This window comes from Pinus tabuliformis, chromosome 2_1 (assembly GCF_031772625.1).
Source record: "Pinus tabuliformis cultivar Carrire ecotype Pingquan chromosome 2_1, CPIR1, whole genome shotgun sequence".
Classification (NCBI taxonomy): domain Eukaryota; kingdom Viridiplantae; phylum Streptophyta; class Pinopsida; order Pinales; family Pinaceae; genus Pinus; species Pinus tabuliformis.
Genome location: NC_142299.1, coordinates 102,511,946 through 102,529,094, shown reverse-complemented (window position 1 = coordinate 102,529,094; position 17,149 = coordinate 102,511,946). Strand labels below are relative to the sequence as shown.

General features: G+C 35.0%; 1 protein-coding gene across 1 annotated transcript; it reads right to left on the bottom strand.

The window, feature by feature from the left end:
- Window positions 1-10,999: 10,999 nt before the first annotated feature.
- On the bottom strand, window positions 11,000-12,239 carry LOC149198994 (cysteine-rich receptor-like protein kinase 44). Its single transcript, XM_089399348.1, has 3 exons — window positions 11,868-12,239; window positions 11,650-11,779; window positions 11,000-11,446 (listed from the first exon to the last, which is right to left on the bottom strand). Exons 1-3 carry the CDS (start codon window positions 11,891-11,893, stop codon window positions 11,147-11,149), a joined length of 456 nt encoding a protein of 151 aa, XP_089255474.1. The 5' UTR covers window positions 11,894-12,239; the 3' UTR covers window positions 11,000-11,146.
- Window positions 12,240-17,149: the final 4,910 nt, after the last annotated feature.

Here is a 17,149-nt window from a genome sequence, read left to right as displayed (position 1 = left end):
AATTCAACAATCAATATATGAATGCAACCCCGAATTTACAAGAAGAAAGAAATAATGAAATAAAATCTTATCGAAAAGGTCATGACGCTCAGAAGTTATTATCACTCATACAAAATTCAACGCCCCCCCACCCTCACAATTAAGGAGGGATTTTTTTGCAAAAATGCAAGCAAAAACAATAAAAAATAGTCAAGAAACTTAAGCAAACCTCTGAATAATGAAAAAAGGAAAATTAACTCAATTTCACACAAAATCAAGTGTTGTATTGGCTTTTGAGAGACCAAGACACACTCATGGATACAACGAGTACCAACTGGAACTAAGTTAATTACAGAGAAAAGCGTTAAAAGGTAATTTTTTGCATAAAACAAGGGTCAACGCAAGTGCAGATAGGCTACCAGTGCTATCCAACGTAGGTGCAGAGAAGGCTAGGGTGCACTGCAACACTCTATCAGTAGACCAAGGGGCAGTTGATTAAGGATAAGGGAGTTTTCAACACAAAAAATCAAATTCAACTCAATGAAAGGTCTTCCTAGAGTCAATTAAGACTGAGTGGCAATGGAGGTCTGTTCAAGAGGTGTAACAAGGGATAAATTCAAGGAAACCACTAAGGAAATTAATCGATCCCTAGTGGAGTCACAAATTTGATATATGGAATTGACGACTGTAGACAAAAGTATCTTCCCTAGACCTCTTGACTTGGTCTAGAACAATAGAAATCAAAGACTATAAACCTCTCCTTATAGGAATTAGAGAATGGATATATGCTTACTTGTGATATGTCACAAGCTCTTCTATCCTCTTGGATTGTAAGCTCCAACCGTAGCTCCGACCACTATAATTAGAACTTGCATAATCAATCAACACAAACCAAAGATCTATGAAATATATGTAGTATTATACAATCACTTTATTCAACGGATCAACATAGCATTGAAATATATGAATGTAAACATAAAATAACACATATAGGAATATGGTATACTCTTTGTATTAATATGAAATGGATAGGGTTTACAACCAAAAGTGGAATTTGATCTTGTAGAGATCCTCCCAAGTTGACTTGTCCTTCCTTTCCACAATGTACACCTCAAAGCCACCCTAATGCATGGGAATGATAACTCTCTTATGATCAAAGCACAACATAATGGTATGATTAGTCTCCAAAATCTAACCCCTAGCTTGTGGATGGTAGTAAATATATAGGAGAGGATGGTGGTTTAGGAATTCTTATCCATTTACCAATCAAAGCCTGAAATCCACTCTTGATGGGAGGATGACATCAAGAGATAAGAGGTGAAAATTCCAAGGTAGGGAAGATAGGATTAGAATTTATTATCCAAGGTAAATGGCTATAACAACTCCTGGAAGCTTCGAGATTTTTTTTATTTTTCCTGAATTTCTAGAATCAGTGCACCCCTAGCAAGGGACAACTTTTTCTTATCAGAGCAGGTGCAGAACTTAGCAACCTGTTGCTGAGCACAGGTCCCTAAATGGCTAGGGTGCACTGGGCCTTAAAAGCACTAGAATTAAGCAATCAATGTCATAAACTCAAGGATTTTAGAGAGTCATGCTTAGGTATTTGTGAAGGGATGATGACAAGTTGTTCATGGATGTTGATTGATCTAGTTGGTAGGCCTATCGACCATGTGTGACAAAATGGCCTATAACATATACTTTCACGCATTTATTGTAGAAAGGGGGTTTATGATATACATGATTCTCTTGGTACTCATATCAATCCTCTAGAAACTAAATTTCAAACACTCCCTGATTTCGCTTCTTATTCCTATTCTCTTTCTCGATAATCATAATTGTAATTATAAAGACTGGATTTATATAAACATTTTGAAAATGAAAATTAAACGAAAGCAATTCCACTATATTAATTACTTTTATTTTATTAAATGTTTTGGGATCTATCTTAATCTTTATCTTGTTCATTGCAGTGCATAAGCAACGTTAATTGTTAAATTAAATTCAATGGGATTAACAAATTTCCTCGTGTTTCCAAGGTTTGGTATTTGTTGGTTCTCCAGCGTTGTGAAATTGAATAATATAAATGTGTAAAAAGCCATGAGATGCTCTTTTGTTGACATTTTTATCCAAATTTATTGTACAGTCGCTCTAATATGATGCATAACAGAGTTTTTATGGTTATTTTTAACTAACCAATGAAGAATCAATTCCATTTAACTAGTATGTAACTTTGTAGAGACTAGATTTACAGAAACATTTTGAAAATGAAAATTAAATAAAATAAATTTCATTGTATTAATTAGTTTTATTTTACGAAATGTTTTGGGCTTGATCTTTATCTTCATGTTGTTGATTGCATGGTATGAGAAAATTTAATGGTTAACTTGTTGCCATACCGGTTGGATGTTCAAATATGTCACCAATATAAACTCATATCATATTTTGTAATCATGTAAAAAAGGAATTCACATAAAACCAATGAACAGTATATCAGTTGCCATTCTTTATCAAAGAATTTTGTAATGACAAATTTAGTATCATGTAAAAAAATATTCACATACACGTTTTGAAAGGAAAAATTGGATTCACAGAAATAGTATGAATTAGTTAGTTTACAAATTCTTAATTTTATTTTGTGATCCTCCCAAAAATTTGAAATATAGGTTTGAAAGGTGGGGTATTGTTATGACTCTAGCAGAAATTATTAATTGACTAGATGCATATGGAAATGCGTTGGGACTATTCTAAAGACTATCTTGTTAAAATTGAATAAAGTAATAATTAGAATGATTGTATAAAATGGACGTCAATGTCTCCCATTTTTACGTAAAAGAACAAAAATCTCAGGCCCCAATTTCCAAGTGCATAATGTTCAAGGTTATAGGGCATGGTCATTTTAAGGTTCAACACCCAAGCTGGGTAGAATATTGAGTATGCTCATTTTAAGGTCCAAAACTCAGTGCCCCACTCTCCTTCTGTAGGTTCCCGCTACTTAATGATCAATACTATACGGTATGGTAACTTTAAGGTCCAACATGTCGGTTGGGTAGAATATAGGGTATGGTAATTTTTAAGTTCCAAAACCCAAGCTGGGTTAGATAGTTGTATTCAAGACTCTTTTGAACACATTCCTTCATCACCTTATAGTTTCATTCTCTTTAAGGCAAAAATGTGGTAGTTATACTATCATCATAACAATATCATCTTCATATTTTCTAAATACTCCAACCTCTACATGCTTTTTACATGCAGCTTTAATGCAAAAATAAATACTCCAACCTCTACACATTTTTTACATGCAGATTTAATGCAAAAATGTGGGGATTGTACTATCATCACAGTAACATCATCTTTAGATTTTATGGATACTACAACCTCTACAATATTTTTACATATAGCTTTAGGGTCGCTTCAAATGTCTCCCCAAAACTAGGTGAATAAAAAATTGCAATACTCATCATCTCCACTACTAGAAATGTTATGAAATAATGGGATTGCAATCATTCCACCAAATAGCATCCATAATCATATGTTTTCATATATTTCCCTATTCCATTTTCATCTAGCACCATTTCAACCGGTCACTCGAAATAATGTTAATGCACTCTTGCAACCCAATCATATGCTCAAAAAGAATGAAGAGGATGGAATACATGGGTCAGACATGAAAACTCGTTATCATGCATCCTATAAATAGCTAGATTGATGAGTCACAATCATTGTGAATGAATAATTGGTCTCCCTTACAATTATACTAACTTAGGTAATCTAAAAGGTTCCGCCAATGTTTTTTAAGTAAATTAGTTAGGAGTACATGCAAAATACTTGTACTACTACCACTAAATTTGAATCATTAATTCAACAGATAGAAAACTTGATCTTGTTAAGAGACTACTATAATATCTATCAAGGCGGTTTGTACCCAATAGATGTCCAAGACTCCGTTGTAATTAAAAACCTTATCCTTAAACTTTGTATCTTTAATATGACAAGTCCCCCATTTATACTAATCACAACTGACAATATTGTAAGGCATAACATGGATAAATGGGCATCAAGAGATCGCTATATTAGTTCATGGTGGTCACAAATAAAAAATCATGCCTTTTGAATTATAATGATCGAAGGGGTTAAAATTTATGTCTACACAAAACAAGGAGTCCAAAAGAAATTTGTGTCTCTTTTTAATATTTAGAAGCTCAAAACCAAAGGCCTTGTTAAGGCCCTCAAATAATGTTTGTCAAAGGGTCTCTTCTGAATATCAATCCAATCATCTACCATTATAATGACTATGTTTGATATCTAACAATCTCATACTTAATTTATTGTACAAGAGGTCATATCACTAGGCTTGATAGATAATTTCTTATAATTATAGTAATACTTTCTTATATATTTACCAAGGTGTGTCTAAACCCCCACCATGAAGGCGTTTTTTTAGTTACAAGTCTCATGGCCACTAAATTAGCAAGAATATAAAATTCACTAAGTAGACTATGTGATAATATAATATCTTAATCTCTTAAAAAAAATATGATCGTGCCCATGAAAAAATAGAGTCTAAGTTTTTAATTAAACAATATAAGCATTGCTAAATGTAGAGGAAAAATTTATGTTGCAAAGGAAACAATTCCAAACTAGGCAACAATTAGATCATATAACATATCACATCTCTCTTCATCTATGCTCTTTTTCCATATGCTACCAACGTACGACATTTCTTTTGAAAGATCTGGTGCGATTGCTTACCTATGAAAAATTATAATTATAAGACATTATATTTTTTTAAGAAAATAACTATATTATGCAGAAGTAGGCATAAGTGAAAAATTAATGGCTTACCTACCTTGAAGTAGTTGAAGCTACACTAAAATCATAGACTCAAATTAATTCCCCTCTAGCTGGAATTTACTTTTGACAGAAAGACTAAAAAAGGTACTCATTGGATCTGTTAATTAGATCCTTCCCATTTAAATTATTGTCATTACTAGAAAAGTATTTAAAGACACAAGAAGCAGAACAAAATATGTTTTCAATGTTCATTGAACTGCAATTGCATTTATAAGCACTGGAAGAAAATGTTGAGAATATTTTCCCATCAAACGATTGCCAGTGTCACTAAGTTCAATATTATGTCATTTTTCATGTCCTTTTTGTTGTTGTGGAGCATAATATTTCAGGGAAAGGGACCAGACTTCAAGTTGAATTTCATTTTTCAAAGAAAGACTGATTTTTTTCCTATCAATTATGAAAATTCTATGTAAAAAAATTCATGGAAACAGGGTCCACGCTTCCCATCAACCTTCTTGATGTTCTTTTATGGGTCCAAGGTAGAGTTGTGTATGGAATCAAGGGGAGAGAATTGTGATTGACATGTATATGGTCAATTGGAAACCAAGCCTACAACTTTATAACAAACAATCAAGTGATTTATATGAGAATTGTGTCTTTGGTCCATAACAACTAGTAAGATTATCATTCCATGCACCATCATTAGCTACCATTTATGTTAAATGCACCCTGGTCATTACAAATGTTGAACGAGTTACAATGAATGGTCTCTTCTTTAGTATTGATTTCAGTGATGTGCTTATCATAATAGCTTCTAATAAACCATATAGATTATGAGCATTTTACTCCAACATATCATTATAGTGTATTGCACTAGCAGCCATGGTTTCATTACCCGTTGGTCTCTTTGTTCCAAAATCATTGATTTTAGAAGGGGGATCATCCCATCTAGTGGTGTTCGCATTGCTACAAACTAACCAACAATCTATTTGTTCATATTTTCGTCGGCAATCCCCTTCCTTTGGCAAGGAACATGTGATACCAATAGAGAAGTTGGAAACTTCATACATATCAAGCCAAAGACCATCAAATGTAATTGTCTCATGAAACTCATAGATTTCTTTTGTCCAAAATGATTTTGTATTGGGAGTGATAAAATCTAGAAAATACACTGGTCCTGGCTATACTTGTGCCAAATATGGCACACCTTCTTGTTTAACAAAAATGTGATTTTGTATCCCTCTCTGAAAAGTCTTGTATGTTTCATTTAATCTTATTCGTGGACAATTAAGTGAATTATTTGTATGTCTAGATCTTGCTCTTTTCTCTATGTTCTTTTTCTCCAATTATAGGGCAATAAAAAATTGAATCCTACCTGGATAAAAAAAATGCGAAAATATTTCTTCTTGTTAGCATGGATTTGTTCCACAAACTTTTTCATTTCCATCTTAAGAAAATTCATAAGATCTAGAGTAAAATCCTTGAAATCATCCATATAATCAATGTTTGTCCAAATTGTTTCCAGAGAAGTTTTTGTTGATGCATATATGTCCATAAATAATTCAACAACCAAATTATTCTCATACCCATACCTGCATTGGTGAAAGCTTGTGCAATCCAGTTCAATTATATAAATTAACAAGACTGCAAGTACAAAGTCATATCCACACTCATCTATTAAAACATTTCAGAAATTCATGTAAAGAGGTTAAAGGATGTGCTTATGAGAGTAAATGGATGGGAATGTGATCACATGTTTAGATTAATTCTCCCAATCCAAAGCAAAGTATTAAACTGAACTTTGTCACTAATCATCCTTTAAATCACTGATAAAAAATGAAAGGGTTTGGCTACTTTTCTTTTTCCAGAAATTAATTTTATAGATTAAAAAAGATTGCCCTTCTATTATAATTTATAACTAAGCATAGCATTTCTTGCAAATAAAAAGTTAAAAATGAACATTGCATCATTCAATCATCCAAAGTTTATTCCTTTTAACCATTTCTTACCAGCTAACAAATTCATATACATTTTTACCATATTTTTGTTATTGGTGTCTCCTAAGCATATGTAAGAACTCATATATCCTCCTCAATACACACTAGATTGGAGCTCTGAAAATTCCTGAATTCTAATACACTAATATCGGGAGAAACGTTTACACTTCTTCCCATATGTTGGTTGAAGCAACAATTATGTGCCCCCCTTTCACATAGGCCACTATTAAGCAGCCTGATGTCTTCGTCCTCTCAAGTCTTTGGAGGAATTTTTCTATATTCCGTGCCGTTTTTTCTCAAATCTCTATTAATATAAAAACAATTATATCTATGTGAGTAGATTCAGTAACTTTCTAGGGGTTAAAATTTCTTCCTAACAGCCTTTTACAGTCTGGCAATACAAATCATCTGGAGGGTCTAATCATAAGTGAAGTCCCCACCTAATATAAGTAGAGTAGAATTTTCTTGCGTCAAAAACAAGAATTTTCAATTTGGTAAGAATTTTATCCAACCAATCAATTATCAAAGACAACATAGACTTTATTCTACAATATTGTTAGAAAATAAATTAACTTTGATTTCGAGTTTGTGATAACCATGATTCAAATGCTTATCCCCACTTATTAGGTGTTCATTATCTAGAATGCCCTAGAGAATAGGTCTTTTATGTTGTTGCAATTCTTGGCTTTGAATAACAAGCCTCAACTTACAAGTTACAATCAATTAAAAGGGGGAATAATTCAAATAAAATAAAAAGATTGTATCGTGATATTGAAGTTTACAAAGAGAGAAAATTGTGACATCATGAATTCAAAGACAAAAAAGGACTCCACCTGCACAATTGAATATGCAAAATGAGGCCTCAAAGATCAACTGCAATTGAAGCAAAATGCCATAATTTCCAGTGCAGTAAGAAAATGAAGAACCATTCCAAATATTGCATTTGTTTCCCTAGATGCTATAAGTCAAGGTTGAAGAACGTGAATAAACCTATCATCCAGAAATTTTTTGTGATTCATTTAGATTTGCATGTCTTTATCAAGAGAAACTAAAAATATATAGAATTTCCACAAGCTACAAACACAGTTTCACTCCTAACGTTATTTCTATAGTCTTTATCACCATTTTGCAGTGGCTGCAATATCTTCTCGAATTAGATTTAATGGTCAGTCTATTTATGCAAGATAAAATATCTAGAGGTTATAAAATGGTTAGTGAAAAATGAGATGGTAATGGAACCTCGTAACAAGTTTAACTATTCTTATTGATTGCATAGGGATATAAAGATACCCTGATTTCCTATTATGAAAATAATAACTAGAAGAATGATAAAATGCATGAAATGTTATTCAATATATTGTACCATATTATTTTTTCAATAAAATACTTGAAATTTGTATGGGTGATTTGGAATTGAATTAAAGAATTTCATTTTAGGCACAACTACTGAGACTGTGCTATGACCAAAATAATTTTTTAATGTTTGTATTATGCCTGCAATTGAGCAATAGGTGTTTTAGGAATACTTTGGCCTTGAAATGCAGCATATTCTCAATCATTCTAACATTTTGTTTCAATAAATCAAATGAAAAAATATAGTGCCTGGAAAGTTAAACCTCATTCTGTAATGTTATAACCACTACTGGCGGTGAATCATTTTGTTCCCCATCAGCTTCACCTAGTAACCTTGGTGTAAGAGTTTTTGTAGAGCATGAGGTGAAATTGGAGAGCCTTGGAGCATCTTCATCCCCTAATATGGAATTTTCCATCTCATAGAAATGTTGGTAAATGAATAAAATTACATAAAACTTTACTTCTATCTTCTATGCTACTCTTTCCTACGCTCCAAGCTTATGGCGTTTACTTTGCAACATGTGGTGCAATTGCGAGTTTTTTTACAATAAAAAATTGTTGGATAATGGTTTTTCCCATACTCAAAATTATGTTTTACTTTCTCTGTACAAATGGTGGAGGAGAAATTCTTCAATAATGATACTGCCAACACATAGTTGTTTGAACAAAATGGATAGAATTGAATGAAAAGAACTACTATGTATTTAAATATTCAAGTTATTTTAGAAAATGATCAAATGAATGTTTGTCATAATTTATTTATAATTTTATTTTTTTCAGTGGAGCCATGCGAACCCTTTTGTTAAAATAACAAGTTTTTGGAAAACCTACAAAAATTGGCTTTTAAAACAAATCTATAACAAAAGCAATTAATTTTACAATTAATGGTAGTATATGTAAATCAACCATTTTGTTCATAATTAATGCATTAGCTTATTATGCGAACATAAAGTGGTTTAAGCTCCATAGAAAAATTAAAACTCACTGCATCAACATCTTTACATTTCTGCAATTGCATTCCAAAAAATATAGTTTTTATTTCTCACAAGTCTCATATACAAGCATGACGTGTTGTCATGGTAACATAACTAGGCCTTAAATCTCCCATTGCACGTATCACATTTAATTAATGCCACACACAGATTTGTAAGTTGTCTGTATCTAGAAACCCCCTTAGCATTTGTTGACATGATCTGAGGTTTTAGAGCATTCAATTTTCACGCATTTGTCACAATGTGGTTACAATCCCTAGTTCTCATAGATTTGCTAGACATGATATTGAATGACTCTGATATAGAAACCCCCTTCTTGTATGTTGATGTGATATAGGTTTTTAGAGCATTCAATTCTTAGGGTTTTGTTACAATCTGTAATTCTCTTGGTTTTACTAGGCGAGATATGAATGGCTCTGATATCTAAACATGTTAGAATATATATAATGTAACTGTTATTTAGGAAACACCCACGCTCTTCCTTTAGGGATTAGGTTAAACTTGTAGCACTCTTCCCTCTCTACTTGAGTTTGTTGACTTTACAAGTCAAATTTGCTATCAATCCCAAACTCTGTATATTTTATGAGCATATGGGTTTGTTTAAAATGGGGTGTAACTTATAGAAAAGGAGCTCTTGCAATACATAGAACTTCAATTGTGTGAAATTCAAGCTATTACTAAAATTAGGCACCAAATTAATGACATATGTTCTAAATTTGATAGGCATTCATTTGGTGTTTATATGTACATATATATAAAATAAGGAGATAAAGGTCCTTGGTTCAAACCTATCCACCCAAGTCCTTAGTTCCCTTGGCTCTGCCTAGCTAATGTAATAGCACAAGATGTAAATCTTCATAAGAAGAAGCAAATGCATTGGCAAGCCCCTACCGCTCCATCAATCCATCGAAGGCCAAGGATACTTTTATTGGAATCATAGGATGGCTACATTTGGACCAAAAGTAACCATAGAACAACTAGAGAAATGAAATTGTTAGATGCCATATTAACTTTGAAGCTTACTTAGAGATTTCCAAATGCCTACATAAATAATATATGCGAACTACATATCACAGTTACAAAGTTGTAAGTACTGATTATTATTATTATTATTATTTAGCCCAACAACACCTCATTAAATATATATCTAGATTGGATTACTATGGTCACCACTACCAACAATCAAAGTCGGTATTGATTTCATTTTATGTTATATTATATAATGTTTGATTTATAGAGCACCATAGTCATTGACAAGGGATGCGGATATTTTTTTTAATGCTCTATTTTTATGCATGTTAGCTTTGTTTCCGAGAAGAAATTGTGCAATTATTCGCCCTTCAATTATAACCTCTAGTGCAATGGAGATTTAGTTGCTTCTTTGAATGCAACAATCAAGGATCTCTTTCATGGCTATCCATCCAAATTAAATGCATTGGTTAGCTACATCATCGTAATTATCTTGTGAATGGAGAGTACGTGAGCATGCACTTGTAAAGATTCATGGCTATTGATCTAAATTGAATACCTTGTAAAGATTCATGGCTATGGATCTAAATTGAATACACTAGGTACCTACATCACCGTAATTATGGCTTGAATGGAGAATAAATGGAAATTGTCTCATTCTCAACGTCATAACATACACCTATAGATATTTGCACAAATTTTCTTAGAGGATTAATGTGAAAACATTAATATTCATCACCCTAATTATGTTGCCAATGGATAGACAAAAGGAGAAGGGTACTAGCATGGACAACTCACGTCAAGTCACCCCACCCCATTCTACACACAAAATTCTAACCTCAAGTCCTATTTTTTTTATATCAAAAAGGCTTATACCATTATACTTCATGTCAACTTGAGCACCCCAAAAATTTCAGTTACATATGCTCAAATGAATGCTATTTCTCTCCCACATACATAACAATTGACGAGCGAAGGATATTCTACTTGTTGGAAATTTTTGCCCTATTTCAAAATACCCTTAAAATAAAGGGATTGATTGAGAATTTGGATCATGTGAGATTACTAACTTTGGTCCTTCACAAATGTCATGGACATGCTTTTTGTAACTAGGTATTTTGTACATATAGAAGAAGATGTATGTGAGACAAAAGCAGGAATACTGGGTTCTCGGTAGATAAACTCAGTCGAAAACATCGAATTGATTGCACACATTGATGGACGAAGTGATGCGTCTGCCTGTATACACATCAACCCAATGTGAATGCAATTGTTGACGGCTTGTCGCTTGAGATCGCTGCAAGTTTCAATTATCACTGGATCAATCATGTCCACAATATTTCCCTCTTTGTATAATCGCCATGCCTGCATGATCAGAACAGATGCCAAATTGATAAAGTATATACTTGATCCATACGGTCTGCCACTGGTTTATGTAAATTGCTCACTGTGCTAGTAACCCATCGACCCCTATAACTTTGCCTGGATAATGTAAATGCAGTCAATTGAAAAAATAATGGTAACGGTAGCTTACCCATTCTAAAAAAATAATGGTGACGGTAGCTTACCCAGTGTATTGGATTACGCTCGTAGCTCCTTCTTCCACTCCTAAGTTCCAGGACGAGAACTCCAAAGCTATAGACGTCAGCTTTAATAGTCAATTGTCCATGCAGGGCATACTCTGGTGCCATATAACCACTGCAAATCACAATGTCACTTGATTAAAATGAATGACAATCTAAAACTGAATTTACCATTTCTCGAACTTAATATGTCTTGAACTTACTAAGTTCCAGCAACTCGTGTGCTCATATGAGTTTGATCTTCGTCAAATTATCTTGCTAAGCCGAAATCTCCTATCATGGGATTCATATTCACATCCAATAAAACGCTTTAATATCCCGATGGATAATGAGAGCACCCTCGTGCAGGTACAAAAGCCCACGAGCTACTCCAACTATGATGTTGTAACGCTTTTGCCAATCAAGTTGTCTGCATTTATTTGGATCTGTACGGACCATCCAGTTATTAAATTATTATAACAGAATTGAAGTAGGGTTAAATATTTCAATAATTCTTTTTATTACGGTTATTGATTTATCAACTAATTACCTCTATTACTTGGATGTTGTAGCCTTTCTAAAAAATTTAACTCGTACTTTCCACTACCTACCAATAAAATGAGATATGTGACTCACCAAATCGAAATTTTATCAAGGCTGTTATTGGATAAGTATTCATAAACCAACAACCTTTTTGACCCGGCTGCGCAACACCCCAGTAACTTCACAAGATTACGATGTCGGATTTTGGCCAGCATCTCAATCTCAGCAAGAAATTGTTCTTGTCCTTGAATAGAGTTGAAAGACAGGTTCTTCACTGCTATTTCCCATCCTTCTCTACTAATTCCCTTAGTAAGTTGACACAAAATTAGTGTGAAGATGAGCATAATTGTCCTCCTCATGATATTAGATTTAATATTTGCTTTCATTAGATTTATAAACTATTAATTAAGAACTTTTTAAGCTAATAGAAGAAAAAGTTTTAATAAAATATGTTACTTTGTATACCTCCTTCTCCAATCTTGTTATTATGGTGAAAGAGGAATGACCCGCCAGGTAGATTTTTGGGAACTCCACCATTTCAATGAGTCTTTAATGCAAGAGTATTGAATGTATGGGAAGCCAAAAAGGGAAGCAACATTTTTCCAAACCTGAGTAGTAGTGCAGAAAGATGTGTTCATTATCTTTAGAATCATTTTTGCATAAGGAGCATATACCAGGGCCATGCCAATTTATTTTTTGCAGGTTTGCCCATACAAGATTTTTGTTATGATAAACAAGCCATGTGAAAAGTATAATTTTTATTGGAGCTTTAGTTTTCCAAAAGGCATAAAGAGTATGATGTTCCCCTTGTTTGGCAGCGATATTTGATAATGCATGATATGTGTCCGCACAACAATTGTGTCAGAAGCCATTTTACCTGACCATACAATTTTGTCTTGTGTTCTTGTTCGGCAAATGCCAAGTTGCTTCATTGTTGAAATGCTCTGAATCCATTCCCCTTCCATGTGGCCAGTGAAACCCAGTTCAAGGGCATTTTTCCATATGGGGAGCGTGCCCCATAAAAAAATGCCATGCTCGTTCAGTGCTGGATGATACTGTCAGAAATAGTGAAATTCGAACCAGCACCCAATATTGGGTCAATTCCAATAAGAATGCTATTGCCTGTCTGAAATTTCCATGCCAAATGATGAATAAAATATTTCTCTATTTTCAAGAAACTTAGCCAGATTGTCGAACCTTGTTTGATACCAATTGAGCCATATCGGTACCAAACATTGAAGTCTTTATTCTTTAGATACTTGTGTTGGATGATCTTGCTCCATGTGCCTGCTCCAAATAAACCCCTCTAGAGGGATTTTATAAGCAATGCCCCACCGAAGCGACGAAGGTCCATAATTCCCCAACCGCCCATGTCCTTTGGGAGAGTAATATTTGATAATTTGGTCAAATGGTATTTTTTGGCACTGTGACTACCCACCCAGATGAAGTTTTCCATAAGACGGTTTATGTCGCTAATGATGGAGGCAGGGATATGGAAAAGATGAGCCCAATAGACACCCAATTGTGATAGAACAACTTGTGAAAGGATAACCCTTCCCCCTAAGGACAGACATCTAAATTCCCACCCAGAGATTCTTTTATAGAACCTATCAGCAAGCCATTTCCAATCAGTGATTCTATAGCAGGTGGGTTTAAGTCGATAACCAAGATATTTCAAGCCATTTTGCATAGGTCTAGCCTCAATTCTAAATAAGTCTTTTATATATGCAATAGTCTCCAAATCAGATTGACTATAATATAGAACAGATTTATTAGTATTTATGATCAGCCCCGAAGCATTTGCAAATCTACTGAAAATGTGAAGAAGATAATACCACGGAAAGAGACAGAGCATACCTAATATAAGGATGTCATCAACAAAGAGGTTATGAGAAATACTGATATTATTTCCCAGCTTCAGTGGTTGGAATTGATCCTCCAGGGCCGCTTTTTTGATATGCAAACTTAGACAGTCCATGACCAGAATTAATAATAGAGGGGATAGCGAACATCCCTGTCGGAGGCCCCTGCAAGCCCAGAAGAAACTTGTTGGGTATCTGATCTGAAATTGATCTAAAACAAACAATAAGGTATTACAGACTCGTGCATGGATGTGCCTATGTTATTTTATGCAACTGATCGATAAGATTGCGAAATACACAAGCACAGAAGCAGTTAAAGAAAAAATAGCAGGCACACATATAAACAGAACAAGTTTAATAAGGAGTTCACCCAATACTCCTGGGCTACGTCTCCCGGTCCAGCCTGCAATGGTGGCCTCTCTATTATGTTTTCAAAGCAGAGTTTTTACAACAGTGAGCTCAGTTTGAGTCTCACACAACAGATATAAATCAGCAAGACTATACTTGGATCCCCCAAGTCTCTGGAGTACACAGACTCTCTTTACTGATTCCGGACCTCTATTGGTCACAGTTGTATGAGCCCAATCTGAGACTCATACATGACAGACGTTACAGAGGAGTGCACTTGAACCTCTCAAGCCTTCTCTAGAGCACACAGACTCTCTGACTCTCTTTGTCTCTGTCTTGACTCTGGCTTGATGTTGCCTTTGCTTCTGCAGGTCAGCTTGGCTTCTTCTCTCTTTATCCGAATTGGATCCTAGAACACTCTCTAAGTTTTCATGAACTCTTACAAAAATCATGCCAAAGTTTCAAAGTCTTATAATGATTAAGCTTATCGGAGGTATCCTCATAACAATTGCAATTTGTGATCAGCGCGGAGCAACGAGGACCGTCAACCCATGGTAACGCACGCTGCCACAAATTGGAAAAACCAGAGGTCATTTCAAAAAACGGGGGTAGTTTTTGATATGCGATTAGCGACAAGTCGCTAATCACATATCACAAGGCAAACCCCTCAAAGAAGGAAAAGCCCCGAGCGCCTGGACCCAAAATAATTGTAAGATGCGGAAAAATATCATTCTGATTCCGTCAAAAGCGGGGCCCCACAAAAACCAGCAGAATATCGGAAGGGCTTCGAGCGTTAAGCGGTTTCAACAGAGTCCCGCCCAACGCCACACAATGGTTGCCACGCGTCCAGCAGAAGAGAAAGAAAACTGCTCACATTGACCATATTTGACGAGGTTAACAGACAGAGTTGTATAGGATTTGAATTCCGACATGGACGATGTGTTGGCAGAAGGTCATGTTTCACAGGCATTCTTGGAAGTTAACAGAACAAACGGCCATGTCCAAGAGAACTGAAACTTAGTTCATTACGAAATAGGGGGCCACCTCCCTGTGAGGCGTTATACAATGATGATTACGCAGAACTAAGGGATTTAGACAGATAGAGGCAGGGGAACCGGAAAGCCAGGAAGCGGAAACGAATAGTCAAAAAGAAGATTGGATTTAAAGCCACAAGCTGATAGAAAGAGCAGCAAGAAAGCAAGTTAGTAAGCTAAGAGCAGAGAGAAGAAGCCGAGCTGACCTGTGGAAGCAAAGGCAACATCGAGCCAGAGTTAAGACAGAGCCAGAGAGAGTCAGAGAGTCTGTGTACTCCAGAAAAGACTTGAGAGGTTCAAGCAAACTCCTCTGTATATGCCTGTCATGTATTAAGTATCAGATTGGGCTCATATTACTGTGACCAATAGAGGTCGATTTTTAGTAAGCAGAATCTGTGTACTCCAGAGACTTTGGGGATCCAAGAACAGTCTTACTTATTTGTATCTATTGTGTGAGACTCGAATTGAGCTCACTGTTGTAAAAAATCTGCTTTGAAAACATAATAGAGAGGCCACCATTGAAAGTTGGACCGGGAGATGTAGCCCAGGAGTATTGGGTGAACTCCTTATTAAACTTGTCATGTTTATATGTTTTCCTGTTATGTTTTCTTTAACTACTTCAGTTCCTGTGTATTTCACAATCTTATCGATCCATTGCATAAAATAACATAGGCACATCCATGCACATGAGTCTGCAATACCTTATTTTTTGTCTTAGATTAATTTCAGATCAAGTGGTATCAGAGCTCTAGGTTGCTAAGGTTAGACAAGCTTGTGGTGGATTTTGTTATTGAATGCTAACTAGGACAAAGCTCAATTTAGGAGAAGGAGAATTGGTTGAAGCTAACCCAAAAAATGGAAGAGTCTATCCTAAGAGGAAAATGGCAGAAGAAAGTCCCTTGGAATCAGACTCCCAGTTCATGGATAGTTTCATGACCATGAGAGCCATGGTAGAAGAAATGCATAGAGAATTTAAGAAAGGTAGAGATGAAGATTCATCAAACTCGAAACAAGATAAAGGAGTAGAAGAATCTCTCCTCCATGATCATTTTAAAGGCAAAGTGAAAGAAGAAAAACTTCCCACACCTCCTGATAGCCCTGAAAATAAAAAGAAAAGATCTTTGATTAAATTAGATGTTAAATTTGATTTGCCGATATACGATGGAGAGTTGAATGTAGAGAAGCGGGTGCCTACGCCTTGGAGGCACTGCCTTGGTATGGTGGGAATGTAGGACACAAGCTGACATGAAGAAGCATGGTAAAATTCTTTCTGTCTGGAGTGAATTTGTTTCTGCAATTAAAAAACAGTCTTATCCACTAGCTTATATGCAGCAAGCCATGATGAGTTGGCAAACTCTTCAACATTTAAAAGGGAAAAGTGTACAAGGCTACACCCAAGAATTTAGAAAGAGAGCTTTGATTCTAGGAATTTCTCTAGACTCACCTGAAACTCTGCTGAAGTATATAGGTGGTCTACACAACTATTTAAAGCACACCATTCTCATGTTTAATCCCACTAGAATAGATGAGGTGTATGTTTAGGCTACACATCTAGAGGCTAGAGGCAAGAATGTGAACCCAGAAATTGGGGGATCATCGAAACCCACTACAAGCAAGAATAAGGAAAAGAGAAAGCAGAAATGGAAAGAGAGGAAGACAAACGTTGTACAAAAGACCAAGCCTTCATGCATTCACTGCAAGAAGGATGGGCATGATGAT

Excerpts from the sequence above, each read along its gene's own strand:
- LOC149198994 (XM_089399348.1), bottom strand. The coding sequence starts at position 11,893 with ATGAGCACACGAGTTGCTGGAACTTA. Across the intron at positions 11,780-11,867 it reads ACACGAGTTGCTGGAACTTA|TGGTTATATGGCACCAGAGT; the intron begins GTAAGTTCAAGA and ends TGTGATTTGCAG. Across the intron at positions 11,447-11,649 it reads AGCGTAATCCAATACACTGG|GCATGGCGATTATACAAAGA; the intron begins GTAAGCTACCGT and ends CTGATCATGCAG.